The following is a 23352-nucleotide window of genomic DNA, read 5'->3' as shown; positions in this document are numbered from 1 at the left end:
TTTCAAATGAATTGAGGTGATCAGACATCTGAATTTGCTTGGAACAAACATGATTTATGCCTCTTGACCCAGAATAATTTTCAATATCTCTTTTCACTCTCAAATGTGTCATAGTTTGGATGATAAATTATATAGTTGCTGTAAACTGAGTAACAAGATAGTCATAATTTATTTGCTCCACGAAGTTGTCAAATTTGCCTTCCAAAATATGAGAATTGTATGTATCTATATTTTATATAAATATTATGAGTGATAATTATAACTTAGATGTAATCTCATTTGGTCTTCACAACCATATTTTCATTCTTCATTTGAGGAAACAGATTCAGAATAGAATAAATGACCTGTCAAAAATCACAAGCTAGAAAATGATAAAACCTGCATCGTCTATCTCCACACATTTATCCTTAATTTCTCATATTAATTGTATAGTGTATTGGTTAAGAGTGAAAGCAATGAGGACAGAATGCCTAGATTCCAGTATGAATCTTTATAACTTTCTTGCTGTTTGACCTTAGGAAAATTATGTAATCTGTTTGTGCCTCAGTTTCTTCACCTATAAAAAGAGCACAATATATTTATAGTGCCTGTGGCTAGCACATGATAGGCTTTTGATAAAGCCTAGCTATTACTTTTAATGATATTATTGTTATTTGATTAATACCAGTGCAATGGAATCTCCCTCCCGCAACCAAAACCTCCTGTCCTCCCCATATAAAAAAAATAGTGGGGGATATTTTGCTCTTTTTCTTTTCTAATTAAAAAAAAATTATTAATCTCTCATGGTATGGTACCTGATTTTGAAGGCCTTCGACATTTAATTAGTGGTTGTATAGGGACCAGGAACAGATTGGTGTCAGGAAAATCAAATAATTCTTACAGCGATTTAGGCTTGAAGTAGTAGGGCCAGAGATCTGACAGTGGAAAAGGGAAGGTCAGAATGGATCCCTGAAGGAATATTCAAGAAGACTTAGTTATTGGTTGGGAAGAAGGAGAGAGGAGTTAAAATAACTCCCAGTTTTCTTCTAGTCTGAAAGAAATTAGATGCCAGTAATTTAAAATGCAGTAGATAGGAAGGGCAGCCAGTTGGTTTGACATTGGAAGAGATTGAAGAGGTTTGTTTAGACGTGTTGACTTGGACATAGCAATTGCAGATCAGGAAGAAGCTGAACACATAGAAGTCAGAAGAGAGGCTAGAGAAATAGCTGAAGCCATGAAAGAATATTTTTCTAAGTTTAGTTTAGAGAGAGAAGAGTTGTTGAAGAAAAGGGAGTAAGAGAACAAAGAGAGTCATGATATTCTGTGCCATGTAAACAGAATAATTGGAGGGCATTGAAGTGAAGAAAAAGCTAAACGTTGTTGAAGAATGAGCAGTCTTTAAAGTTGGCTTGGCTGACCTTGATGAGCATCATCAGTGCTTTAAAGGCTCCCTTGTAGCTTCAAGAGACCTTGAACATGCAATTTTTTTTTCAGATGAGAGGGCAAAATGAAAAAGCAAGATTGTAAAGGGTTAAAGAGAAAATGGAAACTTAAAAAGCACTTATTGTAGAAAGTTGGCAGGAAAGAGAAGTAGAGAAAGAGTATAGGAGTTGATAGGGGAAACCTGAGCATATTTGAAAGCAGAACGGGAGGAATCAGTTCAAAAGGAGAAATCGAAAATATGAAAGTTAAGTCACAAATGAGGTGAGAAGGCAAGAATTGAGAAAATTAGATGGAATTGCCCTATTTTGGAAAAGTTAAACTATTCTTCCTATGAAATGTTACCTCTGTGTGTTGGCATTTACACACTTTTCATTTTTTTACTATAATGGAGTTATATAATTAAGCCACTTTTTAAAAGATGGTAACCTTATTAGGTTAAAATATTTATTTCCTTAGATTATGAAAATAACTCATGTTCATTGTATAAAATAGAGAAATGTATAAATGAAGGGAAAAATCACATGTAATTCCATCGTAATAAATCACTTCTATTAATGTTTTGATAGAGTCCTTTCAAATGGATTGATTTTATACACACACACACACACACACACACACACACACACACACACACACACGATTATACTATATTCAGTTTTCTGTTCTGCTTTTTAACCACTTCACAAAATATTCTTTGTAAAAAGTGTTTCTAATATTCTATTGTAAACACTGATCCCACTTGAATCAACCTTGTCATTCTCAATTCCCTCTTTACCTCCATATTTTTTAACCTGATCCAAAATACATTATTAAGCATAAGTGCTACAGATACCAAAGCAGGTATTGAGAGTCTGGTAGCTGAATTTAGGAGGAAGGAATCAGTATCCTTAGGACCTACAAATTGTCTCGGAAAAACCTCATCTTCACCTTCGCCTTCTCCTCATCTTCCTCTCCCCTTCACTGAAATTCTTGAAGAAAATAGTTTGTGTTCATCCTTCTCTTTCATTTTTTTTGTGTGTGGCAGCTGCCTCATAGAGAAACCTATGGTCCCTATAAATCCCTTGTTGGGGCCCTTAGAAGAGAAAAGAAAAGGTTACCTTTACTGGGTAAGGGTTCCCTTATAGTTTATGTTCATTGTCCCTCTTTTGTCATCTCCTTGGAAAAATAGTACTCTCATCTTAATTAGGCTTTTTTTGGTTATTAAGGATTGAAAGTGATGACTAACTGTACTTGAGAATGAATTGGATTCAATTAATGAAAACAAAGATGTAGTGGAATGACATGGATTCTATGCCCTACATTCTGCCACTAACTAGCTAAGTGTCTTTGGGCAAGTTTCTTGACCTCTCTGAGTTAAAAAAAAAAAATTAGGCCAAAGCTTTAAATTCTAAAACCTTTTTATGTATTTTATTATTATAAAATAGTGATTATAAACTTTCAGCCTCAAGACCTGGCAAATATCGTACATACTCTTTGTACGAGTGAGAGTGACTAGTGGTGGTGATTGGAGAATCACTGATGCCAGGAATATTAATTATTATAATTCTTTGTACATAACCGTGCTTTGTTTTTGAAGAAGAGGAATGAAATTGCCTAGTGAAATTGCAGCTAGCTAAAATATAAATAACTGGTATCTTATGATAGATGAATGTAAAAAGGCTTAGGTTAATTTGCTCCTGAGCTGTAACTTCAGTTATTAAGAGACAAAAGTCCAGACATGTTTCATTCCTGTGTGATGAATGTTCTCACTGGGAGTAGGTAGGGAGTATCTGAACACTTAGAGCTATTTACTCTCTTTGATTTGGCAGCCATTGTAGTAAATTATATGAGTAAATTTCTTTTCATCTTTCTGATAGGAGATAGGTACTATATAAAGGGAATTCATCCCTCCAGCTCCTTCTACATGCCACTGTTTTTCTGCCTTCTCAGGAAAATATCCATAGCAATTACCGTGTTGTCTTTAAGAAAATACACACTATAGCCAATGTTCAGAATAAGTTAAGTTAGTATTTTGGTCTCTTCTCTATCTCTTAGCCTTTGCTTTATCTCTCAAGGCCTTGTTTCCTTTTATTCTTTTTTCATTAAAAGATTATTCTATTTTCTATAATCACTGTCTTCAACCACTCTTGATCCCACTTCAGATTATTCCCTTTTTGTTTATTACCAAATGGCACTTCAGAAATTCCTAGGAGCCTCAACAATTGCTTTAACTATTTGAGTAGCACCGTCAAATGCTCTTGGGGAAAAAGGATAATCTTATATCTTGCCCAAGAAAGGTACCACCAAATGCATAAGGCATAAAGCAAAATGGAATTCGTAGTGTAAAAATCCTTTGTAATGAGACTTTACCATTACAATTTTGATAATTTCCTTCACTTTTTAAAGCTTTATTGAATTATAATTTACATACCATAAAATTCACCTCATTTAAATGTACAGTTTACTGTTTATAATTGTATACAAAGTTGTGCAGTCATTAACCCAATCAAATTTTAGAGCATTTCCATCATCCCTCAAAGAAACCTTGCAGTTATTCCCACTCCTACCCCAGCCCTAGGCAACCATTACTTTACTTTCTGTGTCTATAGGTTTTACTTTATGGACATTTCATATGAAGGGAATCATATAATATGTGGTCTTTTGTGTTCAGCTTTTTTCACTTAGGATGATGTTCATACATATTATAGCATGAATCAGTACTTCATTTTTTTTGTTGCTGAGGAATATTCCAAATAAATATACAACATATTTTTTATCCATTCACTAGTTGATAGACATTTGGTTTTATCACATTTTTGGCTATTCTGAATAATGTTATGAACATTTGCATACAAGTCTTTCTGTGGACATAAACTTTCGTTTCACATGAATAAATATGTAGGAGTAGAATAGCTGGGTGATACGGTAAATCTATATGTAACATTTTAAGAAACCGCCAAACTATTTTCCAGAGTTACTGAACCATTTTACATTCCCACAGTAATGTGTGAGGGTTCCAGTTTCCCCACATTTTTCTCAACACTTGTTATTATCTGTTGTTTTTATTACAGCCATGCTAGTGGTTGCGAAATAATATCTCATGTGGTTTTGACTTGCATTTTTCTAGTAATGTAAAGTCCTTAACTTTTTAAAAAATGTGACATTGTTTTTTAAAAAACTTTAGCCTATGAAGAAATAAATATTTTTCCCATATAAATAAGAGACAGACTATCAATAAATGTGATCTGCTAAAGGAAAAATATTCACATTTTATAGGCTTGAAAAATACGTATACATACGTGTGCATGTGTGTGTGTGTTTATGTGTGTGTATGTGTGTATTAAGCAGGGTTAATCTATGGATAAAGGATTCTGGTAGTCCGTACTAGAAAAGGTCAAACTAAAGACAAGGTGAAAGCTGTTTCAGCTCATTAGTTTTACATAGTATAGAATGGAGTTTTTACTAAATCATTCAACATGTACATATAGTTTATGTTCTTTCTATATGTCAGGCAGTGTTGTAGGCCCTGGGACTGTAACAGTGAATAAACAGACAAGGTCTCACCCCTTGTGGAGCTTACATTCTAGTGGAGAAGACATGATAGACAAATATATATGTCTAGTAGTGGTAAGTATTATCAAGAAAAATAGGGTAGAGTAGGCTACGGAGATAGAGAAGTGAAGGTAGGTGCTATTTTTTAGAGGGCGAGTCAGGGAACACCACTCTGAGGAGGGGTTATTTGAGCGAGAACTTAAAAATATTATAAGGACGCAAGGCATAAGAATATATGAGGGGAAAGCATTCCTTGAGTGCAGAGTACAGCTTTGAGATGAGAAATTTTATAATCCATCCTCCATTAATAAGGCAAATTTTGGTGTAAATATAAAATGTCTTTGGTACATTAGAACAAGTTACTTCTCAAAATCTATATTTTTAAAAATGGAGATTATAATTTCTGCATCAGCGATTGTACTGATGAGTAAATGAGATACTCAATATAAAGCATCTGTAGTTCAATGTGAAGTGTTAAAATGGTGGTAACTATTATTTTATTGGAAATTATTGTTGTTATTGTCACACTACCCATTTCAGCTTTCAAAATTAGTTTTCCATCTGGTATTCTTTAGTATTCGTATCTTTTAAAATTTATAAAATCTTAAATCAGTTACAACTATTTTAAGAATGTTATATCTTAATGAAATAGGGTCATTTAGCTTCAAACTATTAGTATCATTCTAGTATATTTATTTATTTTAAAAATATGAATGACATAGAGATCTCTTTCTCCACTTTTATTTCTCAAGGTTCATTTGTGATAGAGGCAACTTCAGATATATTGATGAGTTGGATTCCAAAAAGTTGATTTTTCATAGATTGTTTAATAATCAAATTAACTCATTCGACAGAAACAAGGGTTTACTCTAATACTAATTTCCAAGAGTCTTTGTTGGTTTGTTTTTTTGGTCTCATTTGTGTTTCATGGGTGCAGTTTGTTATTATCTCTTGAGGATTTTTTTGAAAGTTAGGTTTATTGAGACATAAATGTACATATAATAAAAATTCACCCTTTTTATTGCATAGTTTTGACAGGTAACTATTGCCACAATCAAGATATAAAACAGTTCTTTGGAGATTTTGACCATCACTGATGTCAGTGTTTGTAGATGTGTGTTTCCCTCTGTGATTGATCTTTCATACTCTTCTCTGTAGTATATAAGCCTGGCTGCAAGCCTCTGCGAGGCAGTATGTAAACTTTCACTTGATTCTCCCCACTGCCCGGCATTGAGAGTATGTTCCTCTCACTCTCATTTGTACCTGTTTCCCAGCCCAAGGACTGTGTTTAAAATTATCCATACAGTAAATTTCTAGTCTTTTACTGGAATTCAGAAGGGGATCTCACGATCTGTCTTAAATGGATATTCAGTCATGCTTGTTCTTAAGTCCAACTTTATCTTCTTCTTGAGGTTCTCAGTATTGCCGGTTCCTGAACGTTTTAGGGATTCTGCTTTTCACCTTTCCTCACAGCTGATTTAAGATTTGGCTTTCTAAGATCTTCTAAGTCATTTATCACTTCTGCTTTTCATTTTCCAAAATGTTGTTGCCATTACTTCCTCTTCTTTGACCTATGGGTTTTATGTCCTTAAAAACCCTTTACTGTCATTGTAATGGGATTTCAGAAATGGGTAGAAGTAATTGCATGTGTTTAGCCTGCTATCTTTAAAAGTCTCCCTTTCTGAATGTGGTTCCATAGTGCAGCGGTTAGCACTTCTGCTTTATATACAGAAAGTCCTGGGTTCACTCCCCAGTGGAGTCACGGTCCATGGTCTACGGCCATACCACCCCAGACAAGCCTGACGTCTGATCTTGGGAGCTAAGCAGGGTCAGGCCTGGTTAGTACTTGGATGGGAGACCACCTAGGAAGTCCAAGTGCTGTAGGCATAAAAAATTAAAAAAAAAAAAAAAGTCTCCCATTCTTTCAAAAAAAATGTTTTTAATTAATTAAATAAATAAAGGCTTGCCTTATAGACCAGAACCGTTACGATCTAGCTTCTGCCTGTCTCTCCAGCCTCATTTCTCACTCTGCTGCAACTCACCCCTAGCCTAAGCTCATCACATGCATCTACTTAGATACTGCCAAAGAAACTGTTGCCTCATGCCTTTCAGTTCTGCACATGCTATTGGTCCTTTAAGACTCTTCAGTGAAGCTTTGCTGACTCACGTGGGTGCCCCTCTATCAGTGCTTATTGTATTACTGCAATTATTTATTTACTTTAAAAAAAAAATCTCATCCTAAAGGTTTCTTAACCTCTAGGTGGAAGGGCTGTCCATGGGTAAGATATAATTGGAGGAATAGGAGAGTGTGGATTATTTTTTTCAGAGGTAGAGGAAACTTTTGGAGAGCTAGCTGCAAGAATGAAATAAAAATGTAGGGATTAGGCATAAAAACAAGTCAGACATATAGTTTTATTTTGGTTCCTCTGGCTCCTTGTAGTTGTATATGTGATTTGGTTCCAAAATTTTAGGCTTCTCTACATTTAGATGCCATGTACTACAACTATATACATAGATACTGCTACTATACACATAGACCTGATTTCATAACCTGCAAATTTAAATTTAACATATGGCTAGTGATATGGAAAATGAGGAGATTGGCATGTTGCGTTGGCAAAAAAATACATGTCATATTATTGTTACTGATTGCAACTAAAAAGAATGAGAACAGAAAGAGCCTTAATTTCCTGGAATGCCCTGCCATGTGCTTCCTCTGTGTTTAAGGTTTTTAAAAATGTACAAATTAGAACTGTGTCCTCTGTTTTATTTACAAGCCTCTTTTACATAGTGTGGAGCTGTTGTATTTTTATGTGTATTAAAGAAACGATCAGGCTCTTGTGCTTTTTGTATTTTCCATTTATTTGTATTTTGTTGTCTAGGTATTCAAGAGATTATGGCATCTGAAACCCACAATGTTAAAAAACGAAACTTTTGTAATAATATTGAGGATCATCCCATTGATCTTCCTAGAAAAAGGATCTCTAATTTCACTAATAAGAACATGAAGGAGGTAAGTTCATGGTTTCTAGGTAGCAAGTAAGACAGTTTTAGTGCATGCAGGCTAAGAATACCATAACAGAATGCCATAGACTGGGTGGCTTATAAACAACAGAAATTTATTTCTCACAGTTCTGGAGGCTGGGATCAAGGCCCTAGCAGATTTGGTATCTGGTGAGGACTCATTTCTTAGTTTGTAGATGGCTGTCTTCTTGCTTTTTCTTCACATGGTGGAAGGAATGAGCGCTCTCTGGAGTCTCTTTTTATGAGAGCTCTAATCCCATTCGTGAAGGCGCTACTTTTATGACCCAGTCACCTCCCAAAAGCCCTTCTTCCTAATACCATTATTTTGGGGGTTAGGATTTCAACATATGAATTTTGGAGAGATACAGTCTTTCAGCCATCACAGTTTAAACTGTTAGGTCTATGCGTAGTTCTGGTTAAATAGTTTAAATGACAGGTGATACTAATTCTGTTTAACTTGCTGGAATTAAGTAGAATTAAATATTGAAAACTTTATATTCCAAAAGCTCTAAAAACTTTTTGGCCAGTATATTGTTTTGGTATGATATAATTTTAATATTTTAGTTTAATATCAAAGAGGAATCTCAGAGGTGCTTTTTGTTCACCATTGCAAGGCATATTAACATTGATATGATTTCTTTTAAGCCTATTAAAATTCAACTTATTAAGCAAGTACCCTGTGAGTATCTGCAACTAGTGGCATGGAAAATAGGCAGATGGATCTATCAGAAACATCTGTATACAATGTTCTTGTAACTAATGGTTGAAATAAAATATTAGAACAGAAAAAGCTTTAATCTGAAAACTTAACTGTTGAATTTCAGATTTGTTGATATCAATCACAAAGTTTACATAGCTTTATTAAAGAATTTAAATATGCAACAACTATCTATTTTTCAGGTTAAGAAATCTCCAAAACAGTTGGCTGCTTACATAAATAGGTAAGAGCATCTTTGAAGTTTTGGGAAACTGCAAATATTGAAAGCTGGGTAAGAATTAAAAAATAAATATTCTCTTTTATTATAATAATAGTTAATTTATTGTCAGACAGCTCCTTTGGGCCAGTTACTGGCCTAAACACATCGATATTATCCCTGATCCTTGCAATAGTCCTACTAGATAGCTATCATTGTCCCCTAACAGTTGATGAGAAAAACTAAAGATCAGAGAAGTGATTTGTTCAGGATTACATACCCAGAAAGTGGCAAAAATGGCATTTATTCTCAGATCTGCTGAATTTTATTCTAAACCGCGGGTTCTCAAAGTATGATCTGGGACCCTGGGAGTCCCTTTTATGGAGTTTCTAAGGTCAAAACTGTATTCATATCAATACTAAGACATTTTTCACCTTCTTCGTTTTCATTCTCTGACAAGTATACAGTAGAATTTTCCAGAGGCTGCATGATATTTGATATCACAATAGAGTCAATGGAGAATCCAGCTATCTTCTGTTAAACCAGTTTGAGATTTTGCAGATATGAAGCAGTGCCATTCTTCTTACTGTGTGTATATATATATTTTTGAAAATATAGGGGATTTTTTTGTAAAATATTCTGTTAATATGTAATGAGCCTATTTTTTAAATAAATAAGTTGTCTCTGTTTTAGTTTCTCATACAGTAAATATCAATAGATATTGCCCACATTAACAAATTATTTTGAGATCTCAAAAATTTTTAAGAGTACAAAGCATCCTAAGGCCAAAACATTTGAGAACCACTATAGTAAACCATGAGATGTATTCTATTGTGGTTTATTTTATTCAAACAAAATTAAATGTACTTCAACTTAAACTTTAAAATATTCAAACATGTATAATTATTTGTCGTTTTGTTAGAAAAAGTTTAGATGGCTAGAAATTATTATAATTTTTTACTCCTAGAATGGCCTATAATATTCATTTTAAAAGCATCTAGTTATGCCTCTTTCCATTTGGTATAAAGTATCATCCTTTTCATTGCTTTTCAGATGGCTTGTAATTTCCCTCTTTGATGAGATTTTTTAAATTCTAATTTTAATGGATTGTGATCACAAAATGTGGCCTATTAAATTGTTTTATTTAAAGACTTTTAAAGATCTTTATGTTGTTCTTTTTCATTTAAGAAAATCAATTCTTTTTATAGAACAGTTGGACAAGCTGTGAAAAGCCCGGATAAACTACGTAAGGTGATCTATCACAGAAAGAAAGTTCATCATCCTTTTTCAAAACCTTGTTACAAAAAAAAACAGTCCCCTAGAAGTGGGGGCTGTGACATGGCAAATAAAGAAAATGAACTGGCTTGTGCTGGCCACCTGCCTGAAAAATTATACCATGATAGTAGAACATATTTGCTTAACTCCAGAGATTCTGGTTCTTCACAGACAGAAAGCCCATCATCAAAATATAGTGGGTTTTTTTCTGAGGTAAGTAATTTTATAAACTTAACTCTACTCTTGTTTATTCGGTTGGGGTTTTTTTTTCTTTGCCATATACTGCTAGCAGAATAATTTGTCACCTAGTGAGATTTGAGTGATTGTAACTCCTTGAGGCTTTCCAAATTAACCAAATTTGAATCAATAGCTTATTCCATTTCTCTAAATTAGTAATATCTGAGATGGATTGAAATGATTGACAAGCTGCTGAATGGCGGGCAGGCCAGTAGAGATTAAAGGAAGGGAAAAGAAGTCCTGCCTAAAATGTGGTCCACCAAAGCCAGTTATGCAGGCACATTTTGTCTGGCTCTCAAAATTGCCTAGTAGAAGCTTTGTTTCGGCAAACCTGCTATGTGCTGCTCCTCAGGCTCAGGCAAAATTAGTTGTTTGAATAGGCTCAAGGGAATTTGAGGGAAGGTGATAAAAACATTCTAAAACTAGATTGTTATGATGGTTTCACAACTCTATAAATCGATTAAAAATAATTGAATTATATACTTTTAATGGATGAGTTTTATGGTATATAAATTATACCTCAAAAAAGCTATTTTTTATAAAAATGGTCATTTGAAGGAATGGTTTGTCAAAATTTAGAAACACACTGAGTTTATAATAACAATTATTACATGTTTATTGTATACGTTTCAGAAAATAAACCCAAAAGAAAAAATTATCTGTAATCTCAACATTTGGAAATAACAGCATTAAATTTTTTTTGTATCTTTTCTGTATACGTTACATATTATTTGATAACTTGATGTTTAATAAATTTAGATGTGTTTCCATGTGATTAAATAACACTTTTACAAATTTTTAATAGATACATAACATTACATTGTTTGAATGTACCGTAATTTCTTTAACTATGATTTGGTAAACTTAGTATTATTTCTCTCTGACATGACAGCTTAAATAGCATTTTCTATGGCATAAAAGCAGGAAAAACATTTTAATTAAAATGGTCATAAGCATGTATAGGTGAATGAAGATGAGCATCATGTTTAGGATAATAATTACAAGTAAATAAGATGAAAGGAAGGTAGAAAATAAAGTTTATTAACTAAAACCATAATGAAATTATACAAAAAAGAATCTTTTTGCTAGTGAAGACGTTCTTGTAAAAATTAGATCCTGGAGTAATAGAAAATTAGTATTGCCAGGAGAGTGAAGGAAGTGTGTACAGTATCTGTGAAAAAAGAGGAAGCAAGGAGAATTTGGTTTAATAATGAATTATCATGGACCCTGGAGAATAGGATGGTAACTAAACTTCAGTGTTAAAGAGAATCACTATCATACCAATTCTTTCACAAATATTTATTGAGGGTTCCATACTGTGTAATGCATTCTAAAGGCTCTATGGAAATAGATTGGTGGGTGAAAAACAGACACTGCCCCTACTTTTGTGTAGTTATAGAAGTGATGAGGCTAATACTAATCAGATAATTATAAAAACTGCATACCTTAAAGGAAAAGAATATGTGACTATCTAACCCAGAAATCTGGCTTTGATTGGAACCTAGGTTGGTTCTTCAGTTGAACTGAGGGAATAAATATTTTGACTGCAAATGCCTTTTTAAAAAAATTTCAGTCGTGCATTTGATTTAGTGTAAGACACAGTGTAAGACATTTTTTTCAAGGCCATCTTTTTACTTTGCTTTCTGATTTACAAGCCTTAGCCTCACACTTAACTAATAGATTTATTGAATGCTCTTTTGTTGTTTCAGAACCTTTTTCCTGATTGACTAGTGCTTGCTCTAAAAAACCCAAATCTAAAAGTGATAATATACTATGTTGTCAAAGTTCAAATCACATAATCTTTGATATAGCTGTTCTAGTTCTAAAATTAACCTTACAGAAGCATTTGTACAAGTGTATATATTTGCATACATAAGGATGTTCATTGCATAGTTTTAATAGGGAAAAACCAGAATTAATCTAAAGAAATTATGATATATAAAGATTGGAGCATAATATAGTTAGTTGTTTTTTAAAAATTAGATTGATCTGTGTTTTGACATTGAAAAATCTTTATAATAAGTGAAAAGGCAAGGTTTTCAAAAATATAGATATTATAATATTTAAATTTCATGTGTATCTAATTTGTCTTTATCTAGAAAATGGTTTGAAAAGATACATATCAGTCTGTTAATGGTGATTATTTCTGGGCAGTAACATTAGCTGTTTTGTGGGCAGGTAGAGAGAATTTACTTTTAGTTTTGTGTAGTTCTACATTTAAACTTCTTACAACAGGAATTCTTGTCTATTATATAGACAAGAATGAATGAATGAATTTAAATAGTTGTCACAGAACTGAATCATTGTAATTCCTTTCTCATGCTATTCATAGGCAATAACTAGCCTATATGTTTACCTTTTCCTTTATGTTATAAATTGAATCCTGGGTTTATAGATAAGCTAAAAATAATTTATTTTACAAATTATTGAGATTTAAAAGAAATATGGTAGCACATAAGAAAAAGTTTTGATAAAAAAAGAAATAGGTTCTAAATTTATTCAAATCATTTGTTTACTATGTTCAAGTGCAGTATCTTTTGTATGGGTGAGTAAAAGGAGTCACCTTTGTATAGTTTTAAAATACGTGTCTACTAGAATAATTTACTTGAAAAAATGGTTTTATATAATTTTCCAATGTTCTTTTTAAGAATTAGATTACTGCCTTGCAGGTTTCTCAGGACCATGAAACAATGGCACAAGTTTTATTCAGCAGGAATTTGAGATTGAATGTAGCTTTAACTTTCTGGAAAAAGAGAAGTATAAGTGAACTTGTAGCTTATTTGGTGAGGTAAGTGTGCCCTTTTATGCTTTTTGTTCAATAAAAGTAATTTACAATGTGCTATCTAGAATTGCCTCTTCTTTTTTATGTTATTACTGGCTAAAATTTTAAACTTCCTATGTTTAGCGTCAGTAGAGAAATAAGGTTTAAATTACATTCATCGCTAGTCGAAAAGTAACCAATAGACAGTTGGATTATTTGCTGAATGAATGAATTTTTCAAAAGCAGTTGATGGTTATCATAGCAGTACTATTCTTTTCGTACTCACAGGATAGAAGATCTTGGAGTGGTGGTGGATTGCCTTCCTGTGCTCACCAATAGGTAAAAAATATTTTTCAGAAAATAAATTAGTTTAAAGAAGGACAAATTATGGCCTGTTCATATTTTTATAACTTACTATTTCTTAATTTTAGTTTACAGGAAGAAAAACAATACATCTCACTCGGCTGCTGTGTAGACTTGTTGCCTCTAGTAAAATCACTGCTTAAAAGCAAATTTGAAGAGTAAGTGCTAATCTGAATCTCCATTTTTGTCTTCCAGTGTTCTTGATTTTGTGCTTTGTGAGTGCATAGCAGTAGATTGAGCTCCATGAGACATACCCGGTTTTTGTTTTCAAGTTGCTTATAGTACAGTTAGGAAAAGAATTTGACTAAGAAGTGACTAAAGAACAATTACAAAAGCATCTATAAACAAGTTACATAAAATACAGTTTTATGAAAGTAGTGAAATAAAAATTTTAAAAGAGGAAAGATCAGTGTATGTATGTGTTTTTTAAGTAGAGGGTAGTATTATTTTTTTGTAAAGGCTTCTTGGATGAAAACACTTTAATTTTGTAACAAAATGTCATTTCAGATATATAATAGTTGGTTTAAACTGGCTTCAAGCAGTCATAAAAAGGTGGTGGTCAGAACTCTCATCTAAAACAGAAATTATAAATGATGGGTGAGTATACCTTTAAAGATAACCATATGCTACTAGAATTTTTTTCTAGAAAAGCTGCCTGATTAAATTAGGTGATATTTTTAATCCATAATTGTCACTATATAATATTTTTTCTCTTCATTTTCAGAGAAAAATTAAATTGGGATACTATTCATGTGAAAATTACACATGGATGTTGAATTCCAGAGCCCAGTAACCCACTGTATCTCTTCTTCTAGCAGAACCGTACTTTTCATTTTAGAAGGAAAAAGCATAGCAGTGGTTTAACCCTCTTATCCATTATAATGACTAAGGGAGAGAAAAAGAGGTGAATATTAGTAATAAGGCCCAGGAATGGAGGCATCCTGCAGAGTCCTTTAACTACCTAGACATTAACCTGTAAATCCAATGTGGATGATTACAGTTCTAAAACCTGTATTACAGTCATAATTTGAGTAGAGTTTTGATGTGAAAATGTGTGAGTATTCTACGAAATTAGCCAGATTATCATGAGTTATCAAAAGTAACTCCCAACAGTGTTCTTAAAGTTCATAGTTTTCTTTTTGGTCTCTCAGAATTTCCCCCTTCGCATCCAAGAACAGGTTGTCTAAATGCTTCAAATACCTAGTTGTTTACTGGCATTAACAACTAAGTAACCTTTAATTTCCATGATTGGCATGTACTATTTTAAAGGGTTGCTTTACTTCAAATGGTATGATTTTCTCTGATAAATACTTGAAAAATTTTAAACTGTTTTTATTAAATGCATTCACTACCAAAGTCCACATCATATTATATGTGTATTTTCATTTTTCTTTTTTCTCCTAGAAATATTCAGATTTTAAAACAACAATTAAGTGGATTGTGGGAACAAGAAAACCATCTTACTTTGGTTCCAGGATATACTGGTAATATAGCTAAGGTAATCTATAATATAGCTAAACTTAAAAACTTAAGGTTAAACTCAATATTTAAAATTAAATAAATCTAGAAAAAATATTTTAGTATTATGCATTTATAAATGAACACTTTTAGATCTTTAGACAAAATAATTCAGTACTGTTTCAATAAAGTCTAAAGTCAATTTTATAATTGCACATGTCTTCTGGACATGAATGTGACGTTAGCAGGGAACACAAGAATTAGCCGTTAAATGCATTTCAGATACAGCTATAGAAATAATGTGCTAGAGGTTATTTAATGACCTAGTTCCAATTAAATAAAAATATTTGAAAAAAGTTAAAAGTCCAGGTAAAGAAGCCATCCGAAAAGATAGTGACACTCAGGAAGCAAAAGATGAGGAATATAGTTAAATGGTTTGGAGGTATTATTTTTTACTTGGCTTTTGCTAATGTTATGCTTTTGGGGAAGGTAAACTGTTGAAAATACAGTATGAATATGACATTAGTCTTTATTGATTTGCTTGTCTCTTAAAGGAAAAGATACATTGCTAGTTTGGATTTTAATATTTAAACTCCAGAAAACATTGGTATATAAAATACATATAATTGCAAGGAAGAATGTCATTGTTAAGGAATACTTCCACCTGTTTACAGAGCAAACTGCTATCATAAATGGGCATTAACCAGAAATATAGAAGCATTCTTTAGTTAAAAATATATTCTAAATAAGTGGATTTATATTATGGACTTACTTGTAAAACTCTTCTTGGATACTTTCAAGAAAAAAGCAAAATGATATATCAACCAAGCGTGTTACAACTATGCATAATTTTACTATATAGAATTCTTAATGATGAAAGTCTTATAAATAGAAATCAAGTTCCTAGACGTTTTTCCTGTTGGATTTTTTGACAATGGAAGAAAAACAAGTGTAAAAGCTAATAGAAAATGGAATACTTTTAGACTGTACATGATTTATCACATTGTTTTGGAAGGGTCTTATAATCTGGCAATAGAACTGAAAAATTATTGTTTCCTTAGAAATTTGCTTTTGAGTGTAATTTTTTATAAAGAGAAGCTTTATTGTGAACATGGGATTAAGATAAGACAATACTGAGTGATTAAAAGTTCTGTGAAGTTCCTTGAGCTATGCTAAAATCTCTTTTATAATATTACACCCTCAATTGCAGTTTTCTTGAGGGCAGAAATTCAGGCTATCATCAAACTGAAGGAATTGTCATGAGTGATTTAATGATCTTGCCTAGCTATAAAAGCAGAGTTGCTTGATCACAGGAACCAAATCATTTACTCAGCACTTAGCAAACATTTATTGAGCATATGCTGTGCACCAGGCCCTGTGCTAAAAAAATGCAGAGTAAAATTTGAGTAAGACACATCTTTTACCCTCCAGAGGTTACAAAGGGAAACTAAGGCAAATTAGGTGACAAAAAGGGAGGAGAAAATGGATTGTGTATGTGTATTTACTGTACTAGCTAATTGAAATGTTTTTGTTTTATTCTCTAAGGATGTAGATGCTTATTTATTACAGTTGCATTGAGAGACTTCATCTACTAAAGAGCATTTGGTATTCAAAACATCCCTGAACCATATAATTTCCGAAATGTCTCATCAGAGAACTGTGAACTGTGGAAGAAATCAAAAACTTTTTTTTTAAGCAACAGAATGAAACCACTAGCAAAACTCTAACAATCTACTTCACATTGAAGTGGAAAAATATACGAAAGAAGCAGCTTCAGCTTCAATGAGGTGAAAGTGCACTATGAAAATTGTTCACCTTTGCTGCATTTGGGATTAATATGGTTATTTGGTAACATTGTTTAAGAACTACTGGATCTTAATGCAGTCCCGCATAAGAATATATTTTATACTATGTGAAAAAATAAGGATTTATTATTAGGAACCACAAAGACCAATCATCATTACTTTTTTTAAGACTGTGTTTTATAAGAAAACACTCAAATGTGTGCAGCTATTTTCTTATGTTGAAAAGACTTTGAAAGTTTAAAACACCATAACAGATAATCAATACTAAAAATTTCTGTCCACCCTGAGATATTGTGTATACAAAATGCCTTAATTAATAAGCCAATGTATATGATACCAATATCTGTTTTAAAAAAAAATTAAAACCAACCATGCTTCTGGCATGATAAAATCATGGAATGAAATCAGGGGCTTCCATTCATGTAGAATGTTGTTGTAAAACTTATTCCATATCATCTTTAAAACTTGAGAATATTTTTAATATCTCTGACTTTTTGCCAGAATCATGTCATGTATGTATGTGTTACTCCTATATAAAGAAAAAAGTGACTATGTATTTGTATGACTGCTTAGCTGGAAATGTTCATGGATTTGGCTTATTTATATTCACTTTCTATTGTATATAGATTTCTAATATTTTCAATTCTGTATCATTTAATCTTCCTTCATTTGAGTAAATTCACTAAATATTCTTATTTTTTGCTTTTTTAAATTCTGATTTTATATGAATTCTAATTCTTTTTCACTACATATGTTTTAAAGAATTACATACAATGCTTTAGAAATGTTTACAGTTAGTACTGACTTTCTATTTTAAATTCTAACACTTTATATTACTACCTCCTCCAATGGTTGATATGAAATGCCAGCAGACTGTATGAGGTCTTTTTTTTTTAATACCATTTCTAGTGTCAGTGAACCCACTTGTGGAATGTCTTCACAGCTGTATATCTTAGTCTATCTTGAAAGTGATTGGTATTTAAATACCATTACTGGTTCACACATCATCTCATCTTTAATGAGCCTAAGAGGCATCTCAGCAAAGATTTTTAGCAATCACATTTCTATGCAGTAATCCCTTCAAGCACTTGAATGTAAGTCTTTAGCATTTTATCTAATTAGCGACTACTGATGTGCATCTTAAACAAGTATCTTTCTTGCTTTAAAAACTTTAAAAATGTTTCACTTAATTCTCTTTTTGTGTAGCTATATTTTATATAGCTATGTATTCCTCATAGTGAATATCAATTGTAGTAATTGGCTGTTTTCTTAAATCTTTAGAATAATTTCAGATTACTGCACGTCTGTGATTTGAGAGTTATTTAAGAACTTGTTCTTTAGAAGGTGGGAATTTGAATCGGAAACCTGCGTAATCTCTGTGAAACCTTAAGATGTTGAAATACAACCTTTCTTTGTTCCTGTTCCTTTAGTATCACTGCTTTATCTAACAGTTTGAACTAGTTAATTCAGAGCATGGCGCTAGTGAGGTTAAGGACAGGAGCTCAATCCTTTTATAGGTTCATTAACTTTATACACATACACAACTATTCATGGCTACAAATTGCACTTTCTCTTAGGTATCCATCTCACAAATTCACCTCTTGGTCGCAAGGAAGATGGTATGTATAGCCTAGCATAAACCCTTCACCTCAGATAGAAAGATAACTCAAATAATTGGTATGTGATACTATAGACTCTTAATTTAATATTTAAAGTAATATAACATTAAAAATAATATATCTAAAATACTGTGTCACTATAATCTTCTCTAGGTAAGATCGTTGAGTAAACAGTATCTTCTAAAAATTAAACTTCAATAAATCAAACCAGTAAAAACTAGATACAAATACAAATGAAACACTGTAAGAAAAGATACTATCCTGTTAACACTGAGTTCTTATGCCTAACTGGGTTTGTTGAAGGAGAGTAGATAACACTCCATTTTATATATTTGGAACTATATTAGGCAGCAAAGTCTTTAGCTCACAAAGATAATGCAATAGCACACACTCCTAATTTCTGTTCTTGACCTTTGCAGTTTGCCTTAGTACCTACCTCTCTCAGTTGCTGAGTTCTGATTAATATTAGGTGATTTTAAGATTCTTGGATAAAAGATGTTAGAAAAGTAACTATTGTTGAACCTTCTGTTGCTATTAAGCACTCCTCACACTATTTAATCAGAACAGCGTTGATCTCCAGAAGGAGCCAAAGGAAGTATTTACAAAGTATTTTGGCTGTTGTATTGACCTAGATTAGGACAATTGCTGTCATTGCTCATTTGTTGCTGTGCTACTAAGCAGTATACAGAACTGAGGGACTCCCCAAGGTCTCTATGTCTTACTACCTCTTCTACCTTCTTAGGTTTTCTGAACTGGACTTTGGTAACTTTGCAAGTCTAGAGACAGGTAGATTATTGGGGTGATAGACGGTTATAATCGAGTAATTGTTTCTACTAGGAATAAAGTGAACAGATTTTGTAATAAGTGATCATGATCAGAATAAGTGTTAAAAGTTAGGAAGCAAACATTAGCAGATGGTTTTTAAAATTAATCTTTTGGCAGTAATTTCAAAGGTCACTGACAGATTATTTACATGAATCCTGATATGCAAGAATCTGGATATAAATATCTATATTCAGTTAGGGGAATCATTAATATCAGCACTGAAGTCTAAGGGCTACTGAGGAATAAAATCTTAATCTCCCTACTTGGTACATGTCATGTCCTAACCTTAAAAATTGTGTGAGTTCAGGGCTTTATTTCTGGCCTTTGAAATAGTAATTTTCTCAGAGAACATTTTTATATTTGGAAAGTTATTGATATAATTAATATTGATGGATAACTGAATAATGATTATTAGCTATTAAATACTGATAAAAAATCATTTAAATGTTTAATTGCTTAAATCAGTCAAGGAATCTGAAAGAGCAAAATTTAAGTTAATATTTTGTTAGTCATCTTTTTATTTAAGAACAAGATGGTAATGTCAGTTGCCTTTATTGATTTAAAGGGAAAAAAATAGAATCACAAGCATCTGACTCATCTGGAGCAATCCATTTGGATGTACTACTTACCTTTCAGTATAGACTTTTGTTTTCTCTATTCAGATGGAAACAGTATTGCTGGACATTTGTAAGTAGGTGTTTACTCCTATTGTCATTCTTTTCCTCTTAATTTCCAGTTCTTTTAGCTGTGAAAATTGTTATAAAACTTTGTGACACACTATTCCCCCTCCTTTTTTATTCTGTAACAGGAGTATAGAATAAAAAGTTCCTCCCCAAACACTGTATGCTAATTTGTAGTATAACTTGATTGGTTCAGTAACAACACCAATTATAATGAAAATAAATGCTGCATATCATATATTCAGTATACTGAGTATATTTTTCAATACTGTACTTTAAATAATATTTCAAATATGACAGTCATAATTTCATCTGGGTCAGATTGCTGACTTAATAATATGCTAAAATCAACTTGAGTAAAAATTAAGTACAAAACAGTACAGCTGACCCTTGAACAACACAAGACTTATAGACACTGACCCCCTCACCTTCTGCAGTCAAAAATTTGCATACAACTTTTGACTCCCCCAAAACTTTACTAATAGCCTACTGTGGACCAGAAGCCTTACCAATGATATAGTCAATTAACACATATTTTGTATACATATTATATACTATATTCTTATAATAAAGGAAACAAGAAAAAACTTATTAAAATCATAAGGGAGAGAAAATATATTTACAGTGTTTATTGAGAAAAATTGCATATAAGTGGACCCATACAATTCAAACTTATATTCAAGGGTCAACTGTATATACCACAGTATTTTCTTTTATAGACTATAATTAATCATAAAACACAAAATGGCATAGTTACCATGTACCAGTAGTTCTATGAAAGTGTAGCCCCATGGCTGCCAGTATTTTTCATAGCAAATTTTTTTTTTTTTTTAAGCCTACAGCGCCTGGTCTTCCTAGGTGTTTTCTCATCCAAGTTCTAACTAGGCTCAACCCTGCTTAGCTTCTGAGATCAGACGAGATCGGGCGTGTTCAGGGTGCCATGGCCGTGGACACAAATTTTGTTATATAGTATTGCTTTGTTCAGGGTGGCATGGCCGTAGACGCAAATCTTGTTATATACTGTTGCTTTGACATACAAATTACTATTCTCTGAACTACAAAGTTTTCAGATGGGAGATACCAGTAGTCTGAATAAGGATTCAGCCCTCGAATACACTTGAACTCATGTTGATTCTTATGCTTTACAGTATTCTATGTTTTTATTCAGATTTAAACCAGGATTTTTTTTTTTTCTTAATGTCCTGTATTCAGGCAAGATTGTTGTGACACTATGGCTTTACACCAAAGCTAAGAATTGATCCAAAGTATTTTCTAGAGTAAGAGTTGTCATGGGTATCCTGGTATATACTTAATTACCAGAATTACTTGCTTCTGGAATTACTATATTGCATTTATCAACCAAACTTGCAACATGGAGCCTGAACTGGAATTAGATCTCACTTTAGGAGTCAGGAGCAAAGTTAGCATCTGTTTACTTTTCTACTTTCATTAAAAAAAAAAGAAAAACTTCACTAGCCCTTTGTATAAAATTAGTTGAACAGTGAATGAGGACCTACCTCACCTATCAACTTGCCCTGCAGTACACTCACCAGTTCCTCTCTGTACAACTACAGCTTAGCTGCAACAAAAATAGAAATGAAGATTGATACCATTCTTAGAGGCAGGTTCTAAAGCTTACAAAAGATTTAGAAGGGTCATATCTTTTTTCCTTAGCCACTTAGATTCCTTTTCCACTAAGAATAGAAGCTAAGAAAACAGTAAAGGGGAGGAACCAACTCAGTTTTCAGTATCTTTTGAAAGTTCCTCTGCCTGTTCCTTAAACGTTGTTCTTCAAGTTTCTATCTTACGGTCTTTTCTCTACCATTTTCATGAAAAATGGTTATTCTCATGGCTTCCTTTACCATCTACCATTGTTCTCACTTTGGAGGTGGAAGGAAGGCCATTTCTGGGTTGATCAAATGGATGTGGATTTCTTTTTAAGGTTGTAAAAAATGAACTGTATGTTTATCATTCTCAAATACATATCTTACCCTAAACCTCTTAGCTCATAAATTATATGTCCAACTGCTTACTGGAAACATCCATTGGGGTATCTTGTAGACATTCTAACTTCAGTACATCCAGAATTGACCTCATTCTCTACTTTCACTCCCCTCCACCAACCCTATCCCCCACCCCACAGCAATTATCGAGCCACAAACCTGTGAGTCAGCTTTGAACCATCTCCAAATCATTTATCAAATCCTATTCGTGCATCCCCCTAAATTTCTCTCTTTGTACCTCTTTACCTCTCCTGCCAGTATCTTAGTCTACATTATTCTACATTATTCAGCAGTCTCCTGACTCTGGCATTATTCCTATATGCCTACAACCTACTGCATACATGATGCCCCAGAAAAGTCTGTAAAGCACAAATCTTACTGTCTCACTACTTAAGGACTTAGGAAAGAAACTGAACAGTGAGATTTACAATCTCTCAATAAGACCACCTCTCCTCCCAATGCTTCAGCTAGAATGAACTTGGTTCAGTTTCCAAAAAACTACACTTTCTCTGCAAACGCTTCATTTTTCTGAACTCTTCTCCCACAAATTCACAGTTATCTCTTTCTTAGCCTTCAGGTCTCAGCTTAAACACACTTCCTCTGGGAAGCCACCTTTAAAGCCTCTTTGGCTAGAGGTATCTGCCATCACAGTCTCAACCTTGTTCTCTTAACACTACTTATCAGTGTTTTATAATTGCTTATAATCTGTCTTCCCAGCTAGACTGACAGTTTCATGAGACCAGAGACTATCTGCTCTTGTCACATCCCCGGTAGCTGGCACAAAGCCTGGCAAGTAGTAGGTATTTAATTCTTATGAATAAATGCAACAGTGTGGTATCTTTGGCATATATTGTATGAGGAAGTAATTTAGTAATCCAAAACCATTTGTGATAGTATAGCAGCTAAAAATGAGCAGTTCTAGAATAAAACTATGCAGTTAATCTCTCTTTTGTTTTAAGAAATTGGTTTGTAAATGTTCATGCTATACCAAAATTAAACCTTAGCTAAAATGTGTTTGATTCTTAAAGGTTGTTACATTTGTTTTCTCTTGTATGGTTTCTACATTCCACACCGGATAACCTGCAAGTGAAGACCATCTGTACAGTGCAAAACTAAGGTAGTTTCATGTAATGTGTAAAATACATGTATTTTCTTGGAATTGAGGGTATCCTTTTGGTGTTTGTGTTTTTCTTCTGCTTTTATCTTAAAATGATTGAAAATCATTTTAAATAGTGTTTTCCCCTATAAGTTCCTTTTTTAAATTACAAAAGTAGTTTATACCTATTTATGAAAGTGAATAATAAAAAGAAAATTAAATACCCATAATCTCATCTGCCTAGAGGAACCATTGTGTCTTTCCTTCCAGATTTTCTTCTGTGTGTATTCATTTTTTAGTACAAATGGATTCATACTCTACATGCTAGTATTTGATATA

General features: G+C 32.8%; 1 protein-coding gene and 1 pseudogene across 1 annotated transcript in view; one reads left to right on the top strand and one right to left on the bottom strand.

The window, feature by feature from the left end:
• The window catches only part of KATNBL1 (katanin regulatory subunit B1 like 1), a 36357-nt gene extending 13281 nt beyond the window's left edge, over positions 1 to 23076 (top strand). The window contains exons 2-10 of the mRNA XM_039843990.1: positions 7836 to 7966; positions 8878 to 8918; positions 10100 to 10379; positions 13073 to 13191; positions 13453 to 13503; positions 13596 to 13685; positions 14035 to 14124; positions 14932 to 15025; positions 16531 to 23076. Coding sequence (XP_039699924.1) covers positions 7850 to 7966; positions 8878 to 8918; positions 10100 to 10379; positions 13073 to 13191; positions 13453 to 13503; positions 13596 to 13685; positions 14035 to 14124; positions 14932 to 15025; positions 16531 to 16563 — 915 coding nt within the window. The 5' untranslated portion in view covers positions 7836 to 7849 and the 3' untranslated portion in view covers positions 16564 to 23076. The remainder of the gene's footprint in view (positions 1 to 7835; positions 7967 to 8877; positions 8919 to 10099; positions 10380 to 13072; positions 13192 to 13452; positions 13504 to 13595; positions 13686 to 14034; positions 14125 to 14931; positions 15026 to 16530) is intronic.
• LOC120587306 (uncharacterized) lies at positions 20748 to 20866 on the bottom strand (annotated as a pseudogene).
• Positions 23077 to 23352: the final 276 nt, after the last annotated feature.

The sequence above is a fragment of the Pteropus medius genome, unplaced genomic scaffold, assembly GCF_902729225.1.
Source record: "Pteropus medius unplaced genomic scaffold, Ma_sr-lr_union100, whole genome shotgun sequence".
NCBI classification, from domain to species: Eukaryota; Metazoa; Chordata; class Mammalia; order Chiroptera; family Pteropodidae; genus Pteropus; species Pteropus medius.
Note: the sequence above shows the minus strand (reverse complement) of the source record. Positions and strands in the feature narration are given on the sequence as shown.